The 20,971-nt window shown below is 44.6% G+C and overlaps 1 protein-coding gene across 2 annotated transcripts; it reads left to right on the top strand.

Annotated features, from left to right (window-relative positions):
• The first annotated feature begins 940 nt into the window (after positions 1-940).
• On the top strand, positions 941-16,312 carry LOC107525820 (glutathione S-transferase A4). 2 transcript variants are annotated; one of them, XM_016198051.2, is made up of 7 exons: positions 941-1,469; positions 7,148-7,199; positions 8,549-8,681; positions 9,533-9,674; positions 11,285-11,416; positions 14,399-14,537; positions 16,164-16,312. In XM_016198051.2, exons 1-6 carry the CDS (start codon positions 1,380-1,382, stop codon positions 14,519-14,521), a joined length of 672 nt encoding a protein of 223 aa, XP_016053537.1. In that variant the 5' UTR covers positions 941-1,379; the 3' UTR covers positions 14,522-14,537; positions 16,164-16,312. The 2 variants fall into 2 exon arrangements, with proteins under 2 accessions (XP_016053537.1, XP_016053538.1); XM_016198052.2 differs by lacking the exon at positions 16,164-16,312 and having other exon boundaries at positions 942-1,469; positions 14,399-14,995.
• Positions 16,313-20,971: the final 4,659 nt, after the last annotated feature.

Here is a 20,971-nt window from a genome sequence, read left to right as displayed (position 1 = left end):
GATCAATGGGGTGACAGATGTCGCAGCCAGATCGCCCTCACATCCGAAAGAACAGCACTGAGCACAGGGTATATAAAGCTGATCCAGGGTTTTGTCTTTACGCATAGGTCGACATTTTTACCATGCCAGGTTCCCTAATGAGACTTTTTAATTAAAGTCCAAATCTAAATAACACTGAAAAGGTCATTTGATCTTTCAAAATGTTAAAGTTAATGTTAAAACAGGCTTGAATTTGGGCTGTTCTTGCATTATCCAGAATGCCTTGCAGCTGGGTGGGAGCATGCTAAACATTGCGGTTTCTATTGGTGAGATCTTCCCGGAGCCGCGCCCACTGGTTGCTCCTCCGGGCAGCGGGCTGGTCCCGCCCCGCTGCGGGCTGCTCGCGGTGCGCATTGTGCGGCCCCGGTGCTGTTCGCGGATTCCAGGTCTGTGCCCCTCCTGCCGCCCCTACCCAATTGCCCCTTCTTTTTGTTTCTCCTCCTTTCTGTTGTCTCGGTTCCGAGCCTCTTCACTACACCATCCATCCCTCGCCCCCACCCCCATTTAGTCCTTCCCTTGTGTCCCTCCCTCCTGTCCTTCGCGCCCCCGCCTCCGTCTGGACGAACGTGGGCCCCTTGGCTGCACTTGGGGTCCCCCTTGGCTCTGTGTGGATTTTTATTAACCCGCTCCGGGGAGCCCGAATCCACCGACGGCAGAGGCCAGGCTCGCATCGTGCCCGGGCGCGGCGGGGTGGCCCCTCTGGTCCAGCCTGGGCTGAGCGGGCAGGCGGACGGAGCGCCCGGGTCTGGGCGCGGGTGGCCGAGCCCGTGGCCTGGGCGCCTCCGCAGCGGCCGGGGCTCGTCTCCCAGCGGGGGCGGGGTCCTGCTGGACCCCCGGGGCCGCCACCGCACGCGTGACGCTGGACGCGCGTTTCGTAATAACGCTGCCCGGCCGCCCTGCGGTTCCTGCGGTGATCCAATACCGATGCGTGTGCGAGGGTGACTCCTCCGGACGCGCGGGCCGTGGGATCCGCCGCGACCCCTCCGCGTCTGGCCTCTGCGGGCCGAGTTTGGGAAATCTAAGGTTTTTTTTCAAAGTCGGAGTATACGATGATCTGAACCTATCACTAATGTCTGTACAACACATGGCCGCAGCTTCCCAAGATCCGGAATAAGAAATAAATATAAACCAAGAAAAAGAGCCAAGATTTTTTTTTTTTTTTTGGTTTCGTTTTAATGTTTTTAAAGTGGTGGGAGGGTTTAATAAGTGAAACGCAGGGGAAACCTAACCGGTTTCCTGGGCCCCGGTCGTTGCATATTCATTGAGCCCCCCGGGCACGGGGTTGGGGACCCGACGGAGGAGGAGCTGCGCGTGTTTTTCAGAAAGGCCGAGGGGCCGCCATGGCCGAGAAGAAGCCCAAGCTCCACTATCCCAACGGGAGAGGCCGGATGGAGACCGTGCGCTGGGTCCTTGCGGCCGCCGGAGTGGAGGTACCTCTGCGCTGTTTCTAAACACATTTGTGTCCGCCTTGGAGACTTTAGGAAAACATAAATGGGGAGACCCGAGCTAGCCCCCTCCCGCGAGCGATACAGCCTTGCTTCATGGTGTCAGATGCCTTCCTTTCCATGTTTCTTTTTTCCTTTGTGAATGGTATGTAGTGGATGGAATTCCATTTTGCTTTTGACTTTTACTTAACCGTGGGCTTCTGACCTACCACCAAGAAATATTTATTTTAAGGAGAAAAGGAACGAGCCTGAAATGGGCCAGTTACCCCCAGACCTTTGTTAATCATACGTCTCCGTGAATTTCTTGTCTGCATGTGTGCATGCTTTGGCCCACAGGGGTTTTGTTCTGTTCTTTCAGCTTCTTACTTACAGGGATTTTCAGGTAGAAACAGAGGCAGGGAGGGCATTGCCATGCATTCTGTGTACTTTTCACCCAGCTTTAAGAATCATTAACTTTATTTGGTGATTGCCAGAGGGAAAGGTGGGTGGGGGAGGTAGAATAAAGTAAAGGGGGAAATAAATGGTGACAGGAGACTAGACTTTGGGTGGTTAACACACAATACAATATACAGAATTGTACACTTGAAACCTATATAATTTTATCAACCAGTGTCACCCCAATAAATTCAATAAAATTATTTTTAAAATCATCAACTTTATGCTGCTCTTGTTTCATCTATCTCCTCCCCTCCACTTGTTTTGTGGGAGTATTTTAAAGCAAAATCCAAACATTGTATCACTTCATCAGTTTTTATCTCTAAAAGATGAGGATTTTAAAACCACAATACCATTATTATACCCTACAAAATTAACAATTCCTTATTTTCATCTAACACTCTACCCTGATTTCTCAAACTGGTCTTTTCATAGTTTATTCCAGTCTGGATCTAAGTCAGGCCCACACATTGCATTTGGGTATATTTCCTTCAGTATTTAAAAAATCTTTAACAGTTTTCTTTGCATTTTAAAAAAGTAAACTCTAGGAATGATTTTAGATTTATAGAACAGTTATAAAGATAGTGCCCAGTGTTCCCAGATAACCATCAGTCAGGCTCCCCTAATGAGAACATCTTACATAACCATGGCACAGCTAACAAATTAAATTGGTGCATGGTTAACCTACAGGCTATTCAAATTTAATTAATGATTCCACTAATGTCCATTTACTGTTCCAGGATCCAACATTGTATTTAGTCATATGCCTTCTTATTCTCCCTCAATCTGTGGCAGTTTCTCAGTCTTTATTTCATGATCTTGACAGTTTCTAAAAGAATTGGTCGGGTTTTTGTAGCATCTTCCAGTTTGGGTTTGTCTGATGTTTTTCTCATGATTAGACTGGGGTTTAGGGAAAGAATAGCACAGAGATGAAGTGCCCTTTTCATTGCATCATATCCAGGGATTACATGATATTAACATGAATTATCACTGGTGCTGTTCACCTTGGTCACTTGGTGACAGTGGTATCTGCCAGGTTTCTTGTAAAGTGGACATTTTCCCCTCTTTAGAAGTGAGTCATTTTTAGCCCACACTCAAAATGATGAAAATTAAGTTCCTCCTCCTGGAGGGGGTAGTATCTGCATTTAGAATTCTTATATAAGGGAAATTTGCCTTTCCCCCCTCCATTTATTTATTTATTCAATCATTTATTTATATCAGTATGAACTTAAGTATATTTACTTTTTACTTCCGGTTATAATCCAGTAATATTTAACTTTGTTCCTCAAACTGTTGCAGTTTTGGCCATTGGGACTCCTTCAGGTTTACCCTTGTGTCCTTTCCACACAGCCCCACCCCCTTTCTCTTTTTTTCTTTCCCCTTCATCAATTTCTTACTTTCTGCCACAACAAGATGCTCCAGGCTCTTATATTTTCCTTGCCCTGGCCCTAGAATCAGGCATTTCTCCAAGGAGCCTTCATCCCTTTTCTTAGAAAATGCTATCAACAGCCAAGATCTGGATGCTAAGTGTCTTCATTTGTTTTAGTGCCATTTATTTGTGGAAGAAACTGCCCTGTAGAATCTCCCCCATTCTGCATTTGGCTGATTTACTTTCATTTTAACATGTTTCTCTGTTCTCTATATTTCCTGCAAATGACTAGTTGGATCCAGAGCTGTGATCAAATCCAGGCTCCTTCTTTTTCTTACTACATTTTTTTCCTGCCAGACTCTGTGAGCATATTTCTGTTATACGCCATCAGGGTGCATGATGTCTGACTGTCTCCTTTTCAGCCGTGTGGAGCTTGATCAGTGTGTTCCAGTGACGTCAGCCTGATCCACACATTATAAAGTTCCCCCATTACCCTTTCAGACAGTGGTTTTAGCAGCTGGTTGATCACCACTGCTAGGGGTTACAAAATGGAGATTTTTCTATTTCTTTCATTTCACCTGAATCTATTAACTGTGATTCTCTTATAAAGAGCATTTTTTCACTTGTTAACTATTTAATTACTTTGAAGTGCAGCTCATATAGGAAAGGCAAAATTAATGCTTGATTTGGTCTCTTTATCAATTTTCAGAATAATGAATTGTTACCCTGGCAACCTCCAAAGATGACCAGTGAAGGTCGTTGAGTCTGGGGTTTGGGGTTCTGTTTGTTTAGTTTGGGTTTTGGTTTTTTTGCATACCATTATAACTCCCCACACAGCGTTTTACGGTTTTCTACATTAGTTGATACCGTTCTTATATACGAATGCTGATTTCTGACTTTTAGAGAAACTAGAAGATCTAGTGGTACTGGGCCCTCATTTGCACAGGGCAGCATTGCTGAACCCGAGTGAGGACTGCCCCTACAACGGGACCTGCCAAGCACAGTTCCCTCATTCCCTGTTGTCTCAGGATGTATTTTCTAATTCTGTAAAGAGGGAGAGTAAAAAATTCTTGGCTCCATCACCTAAACGTGTCTGCTTATTTATGTCATTTGTATGCTTCTGAACTTAATTCTGGTTTATTCAATAAGTTTTGCAGTGGATGTCTTTTATGCGTATGTAGTATAATCCTTCATCACATCCTCTCTTTTCCCAGTTTTCATTCTACCCTGCCCCTCCTATTCTCCTAGGAGTCAGCATTCTTGGCTTCATTAATGGAAACCCAATCCTAGATAAGTTCAGCAACAACAACAATAACACACACGCACACATGCACACGCACACGCGTTCGGGTCAAGTCACCTGCCTATCCTAGGCCAATCACAGTGGGCAGGTAGGTGGGGCAGAGTAATTAGCCCAGTGTGGATCCTGGGCTCCCCACTCTGACCAGGGTGGAGGGAGCTTGACTGGCTTCCCTCACTGGGGCTGACCGTGTGGTTTACAGGAGCAATTCCCAAAAGGTGATATTTGGGGGGTGGAGAGAGTGCATCCCCATGTCTTTGCCAGAGGGCATTTTTAGCTAAGCTTGTGCTCATACAGATCTGAAACAATAAGGAGGGACCAGCTGGCAACCGCTGGATGAGTTTCTGATTCCCAGAGTCACAATATCGGGCTGAGCCTGCCGGGCACAGCAGACACATCTGAGTAACCAGGTAGCAACCTGCTGAAAGGCAGCGGGTCCTACTTCAGGAGCCAGCGTCCTCTATCTCAGTCACTGGTTCAAGTCCTTGGACGTTACTCTATGCTGGATGTTGCTTTTCCACTGCCTGGGGCTCCATTTGCCCAAAGACAACTGTGTAGACAGAAACCCAGCCTCGGGTTTGGACTAGAGTCGCCAAGGTCCCCCTAAGCTCTGCTTGACTTTTTCCTTCCTTCTCTGTTGCACCCTCCCGGTGCCAGTCTCATCTTACTGTCCAATAGCTTTACAAAGTTCAACACGAGCGAGTTCTTCTAGTGAGAGCACACATTGTGCGTGTCCCAGAAGTCCAAAATCAGGATCAGAACCGTTGAGAAGGACTCATTTTTAAAATGTACAATTCTAGTCTCAGTTACTGAAGGTGGGAGTGGGGTCAGACACCCCCCACCCCCACCCCCCACCTACTTTCCTCTGTGCTTTAAATGGTCATGGTCATAAAATTTTGAGAGCAGTAGTGTGGAGGGAGCATCCCCTGCACCACATCTGACCAGTTGGATGTTTGGACAAATGTCCAGAACATTTTTGGCCTGAGGCACCAGACAGAGTGTCTGTAGGGGCACTGAGGCCCCTCTCCTCACACCACAAGGACCCTGGAGAATAGTGGAAACTGTGTCTACACCCCATGTCCCAGCTCTCCCCCCAGGTCAGCTAGTTGAGACAGAGGAAGGGGGCACTGCGGATTCTGTGCCGGTCAGCTTCGCCCCTCCCTTGGATGACTTGGGAGCAGCACAGGGCAGACACCAGTGGGGAACCATCTGGGGACTCGGTAGGAGGAGGCCGCCTCTTCCTGACATGAAGCTGTGTTAGAACATTTTGTACCATCAGGGGAAGAGGAACTTATTTCCACTCTATTTCTTACCCCTCCCCCACCCCCACCCCTGATGTTTTAATTTGAAAACTTTCAAACCTACAGAAAAATTGTAATAGTACCATGGATGCCTTTCAACTAAATTTAATTGTTAACAGTTTGCCACATTTGCTTTCTCCCTTTCTCTCTCTCTGCTTTTATTTCCCTCAATCCGTTGAAAGTAAGGTGCAGACATCAGCACATATCTTCCTCTTAAGAATAAACTGTTCTAATAACCACAGTATCACTGTCACAACTAAGAAAATTCTAAGTTTACAATATCTAATATACCATCCTTATTGTCCTCCACATGCCTATATTAACTTACAGATTTGTGTAGCAGTTATAGCTGCCCCCCGGCACCCACCCCCATCCAGGATCTAATCAAAATTCAGGCATTTGGTTGTTAGTTTCTTTTCATCTAGAACAGTATCTGCTTTTTTCTCTCTCCCCATGCCCTTGACACTTTGAAAGACTCCAGGCCATTTATGTTGCAGAATTTCCACCTGGTTTTCACCTTGAAGTTAGCTCCAGGTTAAGTGTTTCTGGCAATGTTTTCACACTGCCAATGAGACGTGATCTTCTCATTGTGCCCCAGCAGCAAGCACAGGACATCTCTGAGTGTCCCCCAGTGGGCAGCTAAGTTTGACCGCTTGGTTGAATAGATGGTGAGACCTCCAGGTACATTGTTCCTTTGTCATAATTAACTTGTGGGTTATACTTTGAGATTGTGTGACTAGTCTATGCCCCATGACCCAATGATTTCAGCATCCTTTATGATCCTTATCAGAATCAATTATTACATTGTCAGTTGCAAATTTTCTAATTTTATCATTAATTAGCAATAATTCTACATTAACTAGCACTAATTCTGCTGTTTAAAAATAGAGCTTTCTCTTGTTTTTGGTATCATTTCTGGACACAGGTTTTTTTTTGGTGGTGTGTGTTATAATCCGTAACTGACATCAATCTTTTTGATGCTTGAATTGTCCCAGATTTGGCTGGGGAATTACCCTCAGGAAGGGTCCTGAGTGCCTTTGCCTTTGACACAGCTCATTAGTCTTTGCTGGTCCTTGCTGCCTGACGTGACAGAATCAACCTTTTCTCCCAGGAGCCTGGTTTCTTAGCACACAGTGATCTTGAGAAGCCAAGGTGTGGGTGCTAAGTGTACTCTTCCTCTCGGATTTTGCAGCAGTTTAACTTGGAATTTGCAGTCCTGAACCTGTAATAACATGTGCCTTTTCTTTTTAAAATTTAGTTTGATGAAGAGTTTTTGGAAACGAAAGAACAGTTGCAGAAGCTGCAGGATGGTGAGTTATGGGAAGGAGACGACTCCCGGGTCATGCTGATTTGTTTTAAAAACAACTGATATTTATGCGGAAGGGCAAAGATGCTGCTGACACTAGACACTAAACATTCAGAACAGTGTCCTAAAACCAGACCAGCACGAGGGAATAATAGCTGAGACTGCCAGGAAATCGCTCTTCTGTAAGAGGGGAGCTACAGGGAGAGAGAGCAGCTCCTTCTGCCTTCCAAGTAAACAGCCCTTCTCCGCCCCTTTCTCCTCCCCCTGCACCGTCCAACCTCCTTCTCCCCCTTCCTTCCTCTACATTAACTAGCACTAATTCTCCTCTTTGCCTCACCTCTTTCGCCTCCAAATTATCTGAGGCTCGAGGCCTGTGTCAAGTATGCAGATAAAAGTCCCCATTTAGGCGGGGCTGCATCACCGAAGTAAATACCAGACAAATGATATCAGTAAAGGCCCCATGACCTCCTGGTCAGCCCTCCGCTCTCCACACCCCATAAGAAATACCTAGCGACCCTGTAAGCAGCCTCCCTCCCAACCATCAGCGGGGTCCTCGGGCCCAGGTCAGGGCTCCCTTGAGAGGGACCAGCTGTACAGGCTGTAATGCCACCTGTCACGCGTGACACTGCCTGACCTCACGAGGCAGGTACTGAGCACTCATCCCCCCTCGACCCCCACATGCCCCCAGTCCTTGAACCCCTATACTTGCATCTCTCCCTGGGGTTTGAAAGTGTTTGAAAAAGGCTTGTTGAAGAAAGTAGTGGGTTACTTTTTAACCAGTGACAGCGAGGTTGGTAGTAAGGTGTCTATGGCTGTGAAAGAGAAAAACCCACCCACGAGTGGACCTGAGTAGCAGTTGGTGATTTAGGCTTCATCATCGGGCTGCTTGAGGCACTGCAGTCAGGAGTATATTCTACAGGGGTGGAAATGTTCCATTCTGTACTGTCCAATGCGGGAGCCACTAGCCATCTGTGCCTACCGAGCACTTGAAATGCATCTGGTATAACTAAGGAACTGAGTTTTAAATTTTTCAAATTTTAATTAATTTATAGCTACTGTTACTGGCCACAGCTCTGAAGAAATGTCTTCCCTCAATTCCCACCCCCTTATCACCGTGGGTAGGTCTTTTTCCAGGGGTGAGAATGAAAGGGGGAAGTTTAGAGCAAAGCAGTTTTCAGGCTGCTTTTATGGCTACATCTGCTGCCTAAACGAAGTTGAGTTATCTGTCATCAGGGAGTTTTACACGTTTCCTAAGGCTATGGCCCCACTGTTCCTTTTCATTCCCTAGAGCACTTTTTTTAGGGGTTGGGGGCAGGGAAGAGATCACCTCTGACTCTGGACTTCCATTCCCAGGTAACCACCTGCTATTCCAGCAAGTGCCAATGGTTGAAATTGATGGCATGAAGTTGGTGCAGACCCGAAGCATCCTCCACTACATCGCAGACAAGCACAACCTCTTTGGCAAGGACCTCAAGGAGAGAACCCTGTACTGTGGCCCCTCTTATGATGCTTTAGCTGATCTGCAGTCCTTGTAGCACCCCCATCTACTTTGTGTCTTGTATCACTAGTGTGAACAGGGAATGAAAACCTGGCAGGTCATGAAGACCAGTTGCAAAATCAGTAAGGAGAGTCTGAGTAAAACGATAGAAAAGAACCGAATTCAGATACTGGAGCCTGTATCTGGAGTGTGGTGGTTGCAGGGTTCAACATCTTTTAACTCTTTCATAATACTTCTTACCATTCTTGCAAATCTATTACCCTTGAGTATTAGGAGTAGGAAGCTGCTATGACATCCGAGGCCTGGGATAATGTGCCTTGAGTTATGATTTGAGCTCAAAAGCCCAGTCCTTTTACCTCCTGGATGCATGACCCTAGGCAGTGTGTTAAGCTCTGGAGTCCTGATGAGCTTCCTGTGCAGTGGGGATAATAGTGCAGTCCTCATAACGTCATAGGATTCAGTGAAATAACAGATGCAGAGTATTTAGCACCATGCCTGATGCATACCAAGCATTCCAGAAACGATATCCACTCTTTTTTTATAAATGTGGAATTCCACCCACACTGCTCATGGGTGTGGAGTGAGAGTGGAGGAGTAGGGGCTGGGGAGAGAGGGCCATCATGACTGCTGTGCTATCTGGTTTGTGACAGATTTTTCTGAAGGAATTTTCCAGATTGTAAGTAGCATCTTTCCTCTTACGAGAAAGGTGTAGATAGATGCTTCCTGGTACTTAAGTTGCCAGAGAAGATCTTAAGAGAAAAAGCACTTTGGATTCTTAGTTGTGGAAGCCGATGAGTTCTCAGATAGGGGAAACTAAGGAACCTGCTTTTTGTTTTAAGGATTGACATGTATGTGGAGGGAACGCTGGACCTGCTGGAGCTGATTATCATGCACCCTTTCCTAAAGCCAGACGAGCAACAGAAGGAAGTGGTTAGCATGGCCCAGAAGGCTATCCTGCGATACTTCCCTGTGTTTGAAAAGGTAGGTGGCAGGGAAGCCTATGAACACAGCATAACCAGACCACAAGGGAGCTGCCGCCAATGCCCCTCCCCGCTCAGGACAGTGTAAGTCTGAGCCCCGCTGGGCTGACCCGGCTGGCCTCCTGAGAGCTGACAGTAGCCATGAGGCACAAAACCGGGATGTCTCGGAGCCTCTCACTAGGACCACATTATTCAGGAGTCTGGAAAAACCTGGACTCACCACTCACGTGCATCATGATTCCTTACATTCACCGGGTGCCCGCCCTGTGTAAGGTACAGAAAAGCAGACACTCCATAATTCATTCATTCTTTCACTCCACAAACATTGCTGAACAGCGTTATGTATCAGGCATCCCACATAACAGTTCAGTGTGGAGAGAAGAACCATTGCCCTTTATTGCTCTTCTCTGTTTTGTTATTTACCTCGTCTTAGTAGTCTGCTTTTCTAAGTGTCAAACTCCTTTTTCTCAGCTGAGAGGTGTTTTAAATGTTTCAATTAAAAAATAAAAGAAGACAATGTAAAAATATGAAACTGGCAAATGCCCTCTGGCCATCTTCGTGGAATTAGATTTAAGAAGGGGAGGTGTCTCCTGGGGGTTCCTGTCACTTGGTTTCATGCTCTCTTGCCCACAGGCACTGCATGAATGTAAAATATGGCAGTGCAGAAATGTGGCATGACAAGGGAGGAGCAGGAACCGTGGGGAAAGGCCATCGCTGGTTCTTATGTCCCTGTAGCCCAGATGATGTCAGCTCCTCCCAGCACCCAACACATGAGCTAAAAATGGTTACCCCTCTTTTATGCATAGCGAAGCAGAATCACTGAGAGATTGGGTGATGTGCCCAAGGAGGAGAGCTGGGAATGGAATTCAGCTCTTGGACTACAAATTCTGGATTCATTGTGCTCCCCCACTCTGGCGCCACTGGCTGTGTTTGATTTAGAGTGGTATGCAGGGTCCCTGTCACTCATACACACCACACACACGTGTGCGTGCATCTTCCCACGTGAGCATCTGAGAATTTGCTGCCAAGGGGATGTCCCCTTCTACCATTCCTGTGACTTTGCACCTGGACGGTACTCTCAGCATGGGAGTCCAGATGGACTCTTATGCTTCTTATTTTCTCTGGCTTAGAAAATGCGAAAGGAAGCCTGCTTTTTTATAGTCATGTCCAGTTTATGACTACAAGTGCTGATGTTTGTACAAACAATTAGCAAGCAAGATTGGACTCCTTGGTGAGGACCTATCGTTACTTCTTACATCACTTCCCCCCCCTCCCCAGCCTCCTGAATTCATGAGGGCTAATTCATTTCTGTGGATGTATTTATGGAATAGATGTATCCTTTGAAAGCATAAATCCAGAATTAATATGTCCTTCCCCTTTACAGTGGTTCGTTCTGATATAAAGCAGATATTTAACGGTGCTTTAATTTCTATACCTTTTGTGCACACGCACTCTGATATAGGGAGCTTCCTCTTCATTGATACTATTAATAAAGAGATGAAAGGGTAAGGCCATACTTCACCCCTTCTCAGATACTGCACCGACCCAGTAGCTTCATCAGTTCCTCGGGGTAGAGTACTGTGACCCATGCAAAACACTTGTATCCTGCAGGTCCTAAGGGAGCATGGGCAGAGGTTCCTGGTGGGGAATCAGCTGAGCCTTGCAGACATCGTTCTACTCCAGACCATTTTGGCTCTAGAGGAGAAAATTCCCAATATCCTGGCTTCATTTCCTCACCTCCAGGTAAACGAAACCGCATATTAGAAGATTGGCCCAGAACTTTTAGGCCTTCCTTCGATGTCTGTTGATTGGTTGGCTGTGTGTGTGTGTATAACTTTTTTAGATTCTAGTTGGTAAAATGAAATGAAGATGCGGACCTGAAATTGTTTTTCTGCTCCCCAGATCTGTAGAGATGAAAAGTCATTTACATGTGAAAGAAGTTTTATCTTAGTTTTGTTCCATAACTACACTCTTGGAAAAAACTTCATACAGTTAGCCAGTAGGGACTTGCCATAGAAGTAATCGCATGGGCCCGGCCAGTTGTTGCTCAGTGGTTGAGCGTCGACCTGTGAAACAAGAGGTAACAGATTCCCCTGCAGAGCACGTGCCGGGGTTGCAGGCTTGATACCCAGAGGGGGCGTGCAAGAGGCAGCAGATCAGTGACTCTCATCATTGATGTTTTTATCTCTTTCTCCCTCTCTCCTCTCTCTGAAATCAATAAAAATATATTGAAAAAAGTAATTGCATGGGCAGGATGCTCCTCATCTGTTCCTGCTGAATGTACTGACAGGAATGTGTGAGCATCAGCCTCAAAAACAGTCTCATCACCAGGGCATGGCTCCCAGTCTCAGAAATAATGTGGCCTCAGGCTGGAAATGTCCAGGCCTGCATGGTGAGAGCAAATGAAAGGCACCCTGAATATCATCCCAAAGAGCTCCCACCATTCTCCTTCCCAGAAATTCCCAGGAAAGACCTGTGTGTGGCTCAGCCTATTCCTCACTATTATTCTGGCAGGATTGACCATAGTTTTGAAGCAGAAAGGGCTTTAAAAAAACTAATCTCCTCCACAGCCTTCAGTATACATATGAGGAAATAGAGACCCAGGGTAAAGAAGTCAGCAGCTGAGATGACCCCGCTAGTGGATCCCTGAGTTGTGCCTAGAACCTTAGCCTTTTATGTGCAAGTCCAATAGGCTTTCCTCTATACTGGGGTTTGGCAAACTGTGACACCCGCCCCAGGCTAAATCAGGCCTGCCACCTGTTTTTGTACAGCTCTTGAGCTAAGAATGGCTTTTACATTTTTAAACATTAGGGGGAAAATGCCAAAAGAGTAATAATGTTTCATGACACATGAAATTATATGAAGTTCAAATTTCAGTGTCCATAGATAAGTTTTATTGGCCCATTCATTTATGTATGTCTACACTGCTTCTGTGCTACCACGGCAGAGCTGAGTAATTCTGTTAGAGATAACGTATGGCCTGCAAAGCCTAAAATATTTACTAACCGGTCCTTTAGAGAAAGGTTGTCAAGATGTAGACGACACTGACACATCTTTGACCAAGTGGTCAAAGGCCAAGAGAGAGACATACTTCATCTCCCAAGAGTAACACAAAGTTTTTTGTCTTTTTAAAAATAATTTTTCCAAGTCCAGTAAACATCATTCTGATATACTAATGAGACAACCAGTTTAATGCCTATATCCAGAAAATGAGAATAAAAATCTTCAACAAGGCAAATAGGCATTCTATAGTTCAACATATAGTTATATGTTCATTTCTTCTTGAAGGCACAGAGATGATTGCTGTTTAATTTGACTTTAATACCAATCGGTCCTTGAAGTAGCCCAGGGACCTCCTGGTATTTTCATCCATGATGCTAACGACTTGTTTTTAAACACCAGGCACATTGGTGTAAATACAGTTTTAACCTCTGATCAGATCAAACATTAATATTAAAGGACTTTAGAATCTATCATTAGATCTGAGTTTAATTGAAGGGTCATTTCTACATTAATTAAAGAGTTAGAAAAAGTCAAGCGGCACAACAGTTTTATTATACATGGTAAGTATAAACTCCACATAAGTTTTTAAATGATAAATCCTATGGAATAAGCTTCTCAATATTGGAATGATATTCAAAACTAGATAGTACAAATAGTTCAAATAAGTAATAAAAAGAGAATGTCATATCTATATAGAATTCATTGACAGAGTCTGTGTTAATGGTATGTGTGTGTGTGTGTGTGTGGGCATGCCTAAGGCTGTGCTTTGTTTATAACTGACGTTTAATAAGTAGTAGCTTTTTAAATAAGTGACCTCTTTACTTTGAAAGATTTTATTAGAATAATTACATATGACGGATATACACTTCTTCATAGAATTCAAAATTTTTACTGGATCAAGTAGACTTTTTTTTAATCTTCACCCGAGGATATGTTTTTTTTTTAAAGTTAATTACATCTATCTGTTGCCTCCCTTACACGTCCTGACTGGAGCTCCAACCCCCAACCTAGGAATGTGCCCTGACTGGGAACCTAACCTGCAAACTTTTGGTATATAGGACAACGCTCCAACCAACTTAGCTACCCGGTTAGGGCCAAAGTAGACTTTTTTCCTCAGTAACTGAGAATTGGTAAGATATAACTATGAAAAATATGATTTTTTTTCTTCCATTCCAGTTTACATAAATTTCTGGTATCTGAGCCCTAGGCTACAAAAAAATGCAGCTGGCCATTTCCAACACACAGCCAGGAAGAGGATTCATTTGCTATTAGGAGTGAAGAAAAGTCCAAGAAAGCTGAATCTGAAAATCTAAATTGTACCCTCTGATGACTTTTTAAAGCACTTTCATTTAAATTACTCATGTATTTTCTGAGCAGATCAATATATTTGAGGCACTTCTCAAGTCTTCCCCCACCCTTTTTCTCTTTAAGCAAGTATCATGATCCTATTTTAAGTATCTTTTTAATTTTGCTCTCTCTTTGGTATGAACTGTGAGATTTGCATAAAGCCTGGTGTAGATACCTGCCGTTGTTGGCAGAGATTGTAACTAATCTTATCAGGAGATCAGACCCGAGTGGATGCTGCGTTACAGTTCTGGTTGGATCCCTATAGTAAATACTTACTGAACAAACTGGATGGATGGGCCATTTTGAACAACCATATTTTCATAGTAACTCATACCTTTGTGGTTAACCTTGAACTTCTGTGTTTCCCTTTTTCAGGAGTACACAGTGAAAATAAGTAATGTCCCCACAATTAGGAAATTTCTTGAACCTGGCAGCAAAAAGAAGCCTCCTCCCGATGAGATCTACGTGAGAACCGTCTACAACGTCTTTATGCCATAAAACAGCACATGCGTCTGTGAGTGAGAACTTGCCCCTAGAGATCGCTGTGTCCACAATTGTATCTTAATCGATGCCAGGCTGCCGTGATCCCAGCTCTGTCGTGGTGCTATGTATAGTTGTTCCTAAGTTGGGTCTTTCATGTCAAGATCTCTTCTACAAACATTGACATGTTTTTGTCCAGTGAATAATTGTTATGGAATCTTTTTCTGAAAACCTTTTTGGAGAGTCTGGCATTTAACTTAGATCTGGCCTGAACTCATTTCCTGGTAACAGGAATGGGCAGGACCTCATGTTCTTCCCCTGAGCTGCTTTTCTCCTCTCCTCCCATTCTAAACTCCATCTGGTCTCTTCCTAATTTTTTAGTGTCTTTATAAAAACAGAATATCTAGTGAATATCTCTCCTCTGAGCTATTATAAGTCCATGATAGTAATGAATGCAGTCGATATTAGCCAAAATAAAGAATTGACAAATCATTGCCCTGTTCTAGAATTTTTCAGTGAAATTGTTTGGAATCTGTAATACAGTTACATGGTTCAAAAATCAAAAAAGTATAAAAGGCCATACAGTTGGAGGTATTCTTTTTAGCCCTGCCCCCAACTACCTGATTCTCCCCACAGGCAAACACAGTTATCATTTGTAAATCCTTCCAGTTATATTTGGTATATGTATAAGAAAATATAAATGTGTATTACTTTTATCTTATTACCCCGATGTTCATTTGTAGGCTTGAGTTTTTTGCATTTCAGACTAAAAGGATGATTTATTCATACTGCTTTAAACATGTGTTGATTTATGGCTCAAATATTAATTGAGCACCTATGATGTGCCAAGCAGGGTTCCAGGAGGCAGAACCCTAGAACAGAGCCCCTGCTCTAGGAAAATTGACCACACAGTAGGGGAGATAGATGTGTCAACGGCAGAAGTAATTTTGGAAGGCTCATAGCGGGGACACATTCATCCCTTACTGCAGGAGAGGGTTTTGCTCAGATGTTAAAAAAAAAGTCATGAGGTGATCATTAATGCCTGTCACAATCATTGCAAGGGCCTTAGTGTTTTATTGGAGGAAAACCAAGTGCAGACACCCAGGTTGTTTGTGTTCGCTTTAATAGTGTGAAGACACTGTCATCACTCTAATATTTAGAATTTCTGGACGGGCAAGGACTTGGTAACACATGTAGCACTGGGCCAGGCCCTAGGAGCAGTGGTGGCCCCGGCTGCTGCCTCTGAGGGAGAGGCCCAGATTCCGGCAGGATCCTGAGAGCGAGAGCCAAGAAAAAGAGGAAAAGGAGGGAGTGTGTAATGAAAACACTCACCCTTCCCAAAGATAGGTCTGATCTTTGCTTCTGGGAGGTGATGTCAAAGCCCTTGGAATGTCATGCCTGAGAGGAGTGCCTTTGTTTGCCCGGCGGCCTTGGGCCAACCAGACAGTAACAAGTGTGATTTGAGCCACACCAATAGTGCCCTGTAGGGTGGGGACTTTGGGTCTTGCGGTGTCAGCCTAACACTGGAGGGGCTGGAGTTGGATCAGCCACGTGGGCAGTCAGTTATGTCCACATGATGGAGCCCAAATAAAAACTCTGGACTCAAGGCTTGGGTGGGCTTCCTGGTTGACAATACTCCATTGTCATACGTGATTACCAGGAGGAGTTAATTTGTCCACGACTCTACCTCGAGGACAGCTGGAAGCTCATGTTTGGAACCTGCTGGACTCTGCTCTGTGGGTCTCTTCCCCTGCTGGTTTCCGCCTGTATCCTCTCCCTGTAATAAACCATGGCCGTGAGTACAACAGCTTTCAGTGAGTTCTGTTTGAGTTCTTTGAGCGGATTGTCGAGCCTGAGGGTGTTTTTGGGGTCACCCCGTTGAACTTGCAGTTGGTGTCAGAGTGAGGGTGGTCTTTTGGCCTGCTCCTTCCAAACTCTTCCGGGAAGAGAAACATTTACACTCGTTTGAAGATTAATTTACACATGAGATTAATTTAGACATGGACTTGATAATATCCAGGGGTCTGTATTATTGAGTTTGGTGGGATGGCAGGAAATTTGGACTATTTTGTGATTTTACTCTCCAGTGCCATTGCCTGACAATATTAATCAAGAGCCTGCTATGTAAACCTTAAGCCATTTTGTAAACATTGCTCTTTGGGTTTTAATTCTCTTATTAGACACCAGGGGGCCCTCAAAGCTGGCCCTTTGAGGAAACAAGCAGGGAGGAAGTTTGGCTTCTGCACTGAATTGGAGGATTAGAGAAAATAAACACAAGAGGCCAGGCTGTTTCCAATGAAGACAGATTCCCATGGCTTTCCTGCTCGTGGTTACATGACCTTAAATTGTGCAGTTCACTTCCCATGCTGGAAACTAGTTCCCCTCCTCCACCCTGCCTCAGGTGGCATTTCCCAGTTTGTCCCAATCCCCTTTTGGTCCAGACTCCTGTCCATTAGTCTCAAACCTTTCCCCTCCCTCCCATTTTCATGAGCCACCAGGCCCTGGTGGTAACAGTAGGAGGCCAGGCACTGGGCCATTTATCCTCAAAGACATCAGGGCTGGACCCAAACACGTGAGACAGGGAACACGAGCAGAGGGGTGACACGAGGCTCAACGTCTAGAATCCACCGCAGGTGAACCCGTGGGGTTAAAGGGCACAGCCACGAATAAATGGGGCAGTTACAAAAGCTCTGGTGTCTGGTATCTGTGATGAAAGAAGAGGTGCAGCACTTAATGAGCCCGGGACCCAGCATTAGCCACTCAGAGAGGCTTTGGCAGACGGGGTGCCGCAGGGAACACCTGATCTCCTGCTGCCTGGCTGGGACCGGCCATAACCGCCAACCTCCTGGGGGGCCCAACAGAGCAGAAAGTGACTTCCACGGGCTAGGGTCTGCAACAGCAACCATCGTGGGCTCTTTTATCTGCTGTTCCCTATTCATCGAATGTGCTTTTTATTCTTGTCCTATCAGCGCAAATGTCCCCACCCAAGGGCTTGCCTCTGGCCAGGAGGCCTGTGGCACTCCCCCCACACCCACACACCTCTCTCTCATCCCCTTATTTTGTTTTCTTCAGAGCACGGGACAACCTCTGCCAATTTCATCTGTTTAATCTATCATTGTCTTTACTTTTAAGGTGGGTTCCTTGTAGAAAACATAATTGAATCTTGTTTTAGTCCACTCGTAGCCTCTGTCTTTTAATTGGTGCACTTAAGGCGACTTTTAAATTCATTACTGATGTGGTTGGGAAACCAGACACGGGGTCCGAGGCTGCCTGTCACTACTTGAGTCAAATTAAGCAGGGACAGGGCTGACTCACATATGAGCATTTATTCCAATAATGCCAGCAAAAGGAGGGAGAGGTCGGTCACCCCGGAAATTCTGCTCTGACACCCCTCACCAGTTGGCTGATTATATACCAGGGAGGGAGAGGATAACTGCATGCAGCTGCGAGCTGCAAGTGTAACAGGGAAAAGGGAGGGTCGGGTCTGCAGTCTGGCCTTCAGGAGCTCAAAGTCTGATAACCAGGTGGCTAATCTGTGACACTACAAACGGCCCAGCCCGCTCCTGGGACCAGAGAACGGTTAGCGTTCCTGAGCAAACTCCCAGAGGGGTCAGGGTCCAGGCACAGCAACCAAATCAAAGGGTGTCCTGTCCTTGGTCTGTTCTCAAAATGCATTTCTTTTCTGAGTAGTGGACTCACCGAGGCATCTTATCTTTTTACAGCCTCGTCTCATCCTCCGGTTTCTCAGGGTCTGTAAGAAAACCTCTTATCTATAGTTTGTAAGGTGAATGATTATTAAACAACTGTGGCTCTATTCTTATTATGTGCCCTTCCCCACTATCAGCTGAATTACTATCTACCACGTTTGTAACTGTTTTCTCTTTGTTTCCCATGTTCTTTGTTTCTTTTTCTTTGGTCGTCGCCTCTTTTTCTGTCTTCTTTGGTTTTAACTGAGCATTTTATATGATTCCATTTTCTCTGAACACGTCAATTGTAGCTCATTTTTTAAAAAAGTTTCATTGTTGTCCTAGAGTTTGCAATATATATTTAAGCTAAACAAAGATCACTTTCAAATAACACTCTACTGCTTTACAGGTAGTGCAAGTACCTTATAACAAAGTATTCCCAGCTCCTCCCTCTTGTCCCTTGTAACAACGCTGTCATAGACTTCACTTATCCTTAACCTATAACCATCTCATACAGTGTTGCTGTTGTTATCTGAACACACTGCAGGTATCTGTTTATATGTTTATACTGTCTGTCTTCCCCACGTAGGAGGGAAGCACCGCAGGTGCAGGGGTTGGGTCTGTTGAGCGCGCCGTTCTAGGGCCGGGGCCGAAAAGAGTGCGTGGGACAGGGTGGTACTCAGTCAGTCTGTGCTGAGTGAGCCAATGGAGTCTCAGTTTCTTCTTCCTTGGGTAACTGTGTGCCACCAAATACACTAACAGTGGATAAAAAATGAAGCCCTGGTGGTATGCACAAACTGGAATACTCCCTGGCCAATCCCTTGAGTGGGCGGAGCTTGCAACAGGAAAGATCAGGGTTATAAACCTTTCACTTTATTTCCCAACAGCACCAGAGCCAGGAGCCAGACAGGCAGAAGGTCAGTGGTGAAGTTTTTATACACTCTTCTTGGGGTTGAATAGTTACATTGTGGCCAAATTTGCAGCTTATAGTCAGCAATTGTTTTAACTTGGTGGTTAATTTAATGCCTATATTTTTCTAAACTTGCCTGTGTCAAATGAAAGGAACGGATTTTTTTTTTCCTTTTTTCTGCAGAGTAGAAATGTAAATGAAAACAAGTTACAGGTAGACAAGGCCTTTTAAAGACTGTCACTGCCTGTGCCTCATAGGCATAATACCTGACATTAGCATCCCCCACATCCACATCACACACGACATGTGAGAGCCGAGTGGTGTTTTTCAGTTGATTGATGGACATCACAGGCTTAGCAGAACTTTAACATTTATTCATTTTTGAGCTATTACATTTTGCCGCCTTAAGCAAATTCATCTTTTTGACATAGTTGAAAAAACACAGACACCACCTACTCTGTGCCAGGGTGCTAACAGGTAAACCAAGTCTCCTGCATCTGGGTGTCTACTCCACTATGCTTGGAAGAAAACTATCTGCCACCACGGTCTTCCTCTGGGGTCCTTATGCCTTGGGGAACTGCAAGTTGAAAAGCAGGAGTCTCTAAGTCAAGCCCTGACACAATTTTTTCTAGGACTTGTCCCTGCCTTTAAACAGCAGCAGCAGGCATGTGGTAGCTCACTTGGCTTGCTTTCTAAAGAAGCCTTGATGACCTAGTAGATGGAAGTCTCTTTCTTTGCTGTATTTTCCATTTAGGGAAGTTTGTAAGTCTTGGGGGTATAAGCCAACCTCTTGTGAATTTGGGGAACATGAATCAATCCATCAGACATTCGTGGAAAGGAAATTTAGGTTCAGAAACTGAAATGTGAAGCTCTCTGGAGAAGTTGCTGAGCATGTGAGCTTGAAATAGATAGAGCTCCCTCCCTGACCATCCTATGCTCTCAGTAGCCCACCCCCTCCCTACCCAGGAAGGTTGTTCAGCTGTGTTTGTGTATTAAAAATTCCATATAAATACTCGAGCTCTTTTTCAAAGGAGCTAGTTTTATGTAGAAGACTTTCCCTTTGATAAAATCCAAATAATATGTCAAATCCAACTAATGAAATGGTTTGCTACTATATAATATATTAGCAAAATAGAAGAGAAATAATAATTCATAATCAAGCAAAAACTGATAAACTTTAAAGCTCGACTGAAAGTCTCGGTTATGCTCCAAAGCATTATATACTTAAAGCTAAGATGAGGCTACCTCTTTCCAAACTAGCAAATTAAAATTCTGTGGGGGATACAGGGCTATCTGGGAGAGTTTTTTGTCTCAGTTACAGATTTTGATCTGCTGGTTGTAATGCAGATAGGTCATTCTGATCTACTGGAGAAGCCAAAGTGAATGTTAAGGCTATTTCTATTGATAATAGATTTAGAATTGACATCTTGTATTCTGACCTAAAACATCTGCTAAAACTGGCAACTTCTTAAATTAACCCCTTAAAATGTTCATGATCCAGAGAAGTGAATAAAAGCCTGCTTTTTGCCTAACTGTTCAAATAATTGAGAAAAATGTGTGTTGTTTTGCCTAAATTATTCAGAATGGCTGTTAACATTGTCAGTAGAATTTCACCCCAAAAAGATTGGCTGCTTTCCTGATGCACGTATTCAGCAGATAGGAGTGTAGGGCAAAGAATGAAAATGAGGGGAGAGAAACAAGAGCAGAAGGATTGTTAAAACTGGAAGAAATGAAGGAGATTGCCTAATTCTGAACCAGCTCTTCATTTTATAGTTGAGAAACCTGACATTTCTTTCAGACCTGCTCCAGGGCTGGGACCTACATACCTGATACTTTGTTGAAATAGGGAATTGAAGGAGGCCTTGCTCTCAT

The sequence above is a fragment of the Miniopterus natalensis genome, chromosome 5, assembly GCF_054644295.1.
Source record: "Miniopterus natalensis isolate mMinNat1 chromosome 5, mMinNat1.hap1, whole genome shotgun sequence".
NCBI lineage: Eukaryota > Metazoa > Chordata > Mammalia > Chiroptera > Miniopteridae > Miniopterus > Miniopterus natalensis.
The sequence above is the reverse complement of the archived record's forward strand: the minus strand, read 5'-3'. Positions and strand labels throughout refer to the sequence as shown.

Bases quoted from the DNA above. Each gene is read 5' to 3' on its own strand.
- LOC107525820 (XM_016198051.2), top strand. From the start codon at position 1,380: ATGGCCGAGAAGAAGCCCAAGCTCCACTATCCCAACGGGAGAGGCCGG. The intron at 1,470-7,147 runs GTACCTCTGCGC...TTTAAAATTTAG, and splicing joins TTGCGGCCGCCGGAGTGGAG to TTTGATGAAGAGTTTTTGGA. The intron at 7,200-8,548 runs GTGAGTTATGGG...TTCCATTCCCAG, and splicing joins GTTGCAGAAGCTGCAGGATG to GTAACCACCTGCTATTCCAG.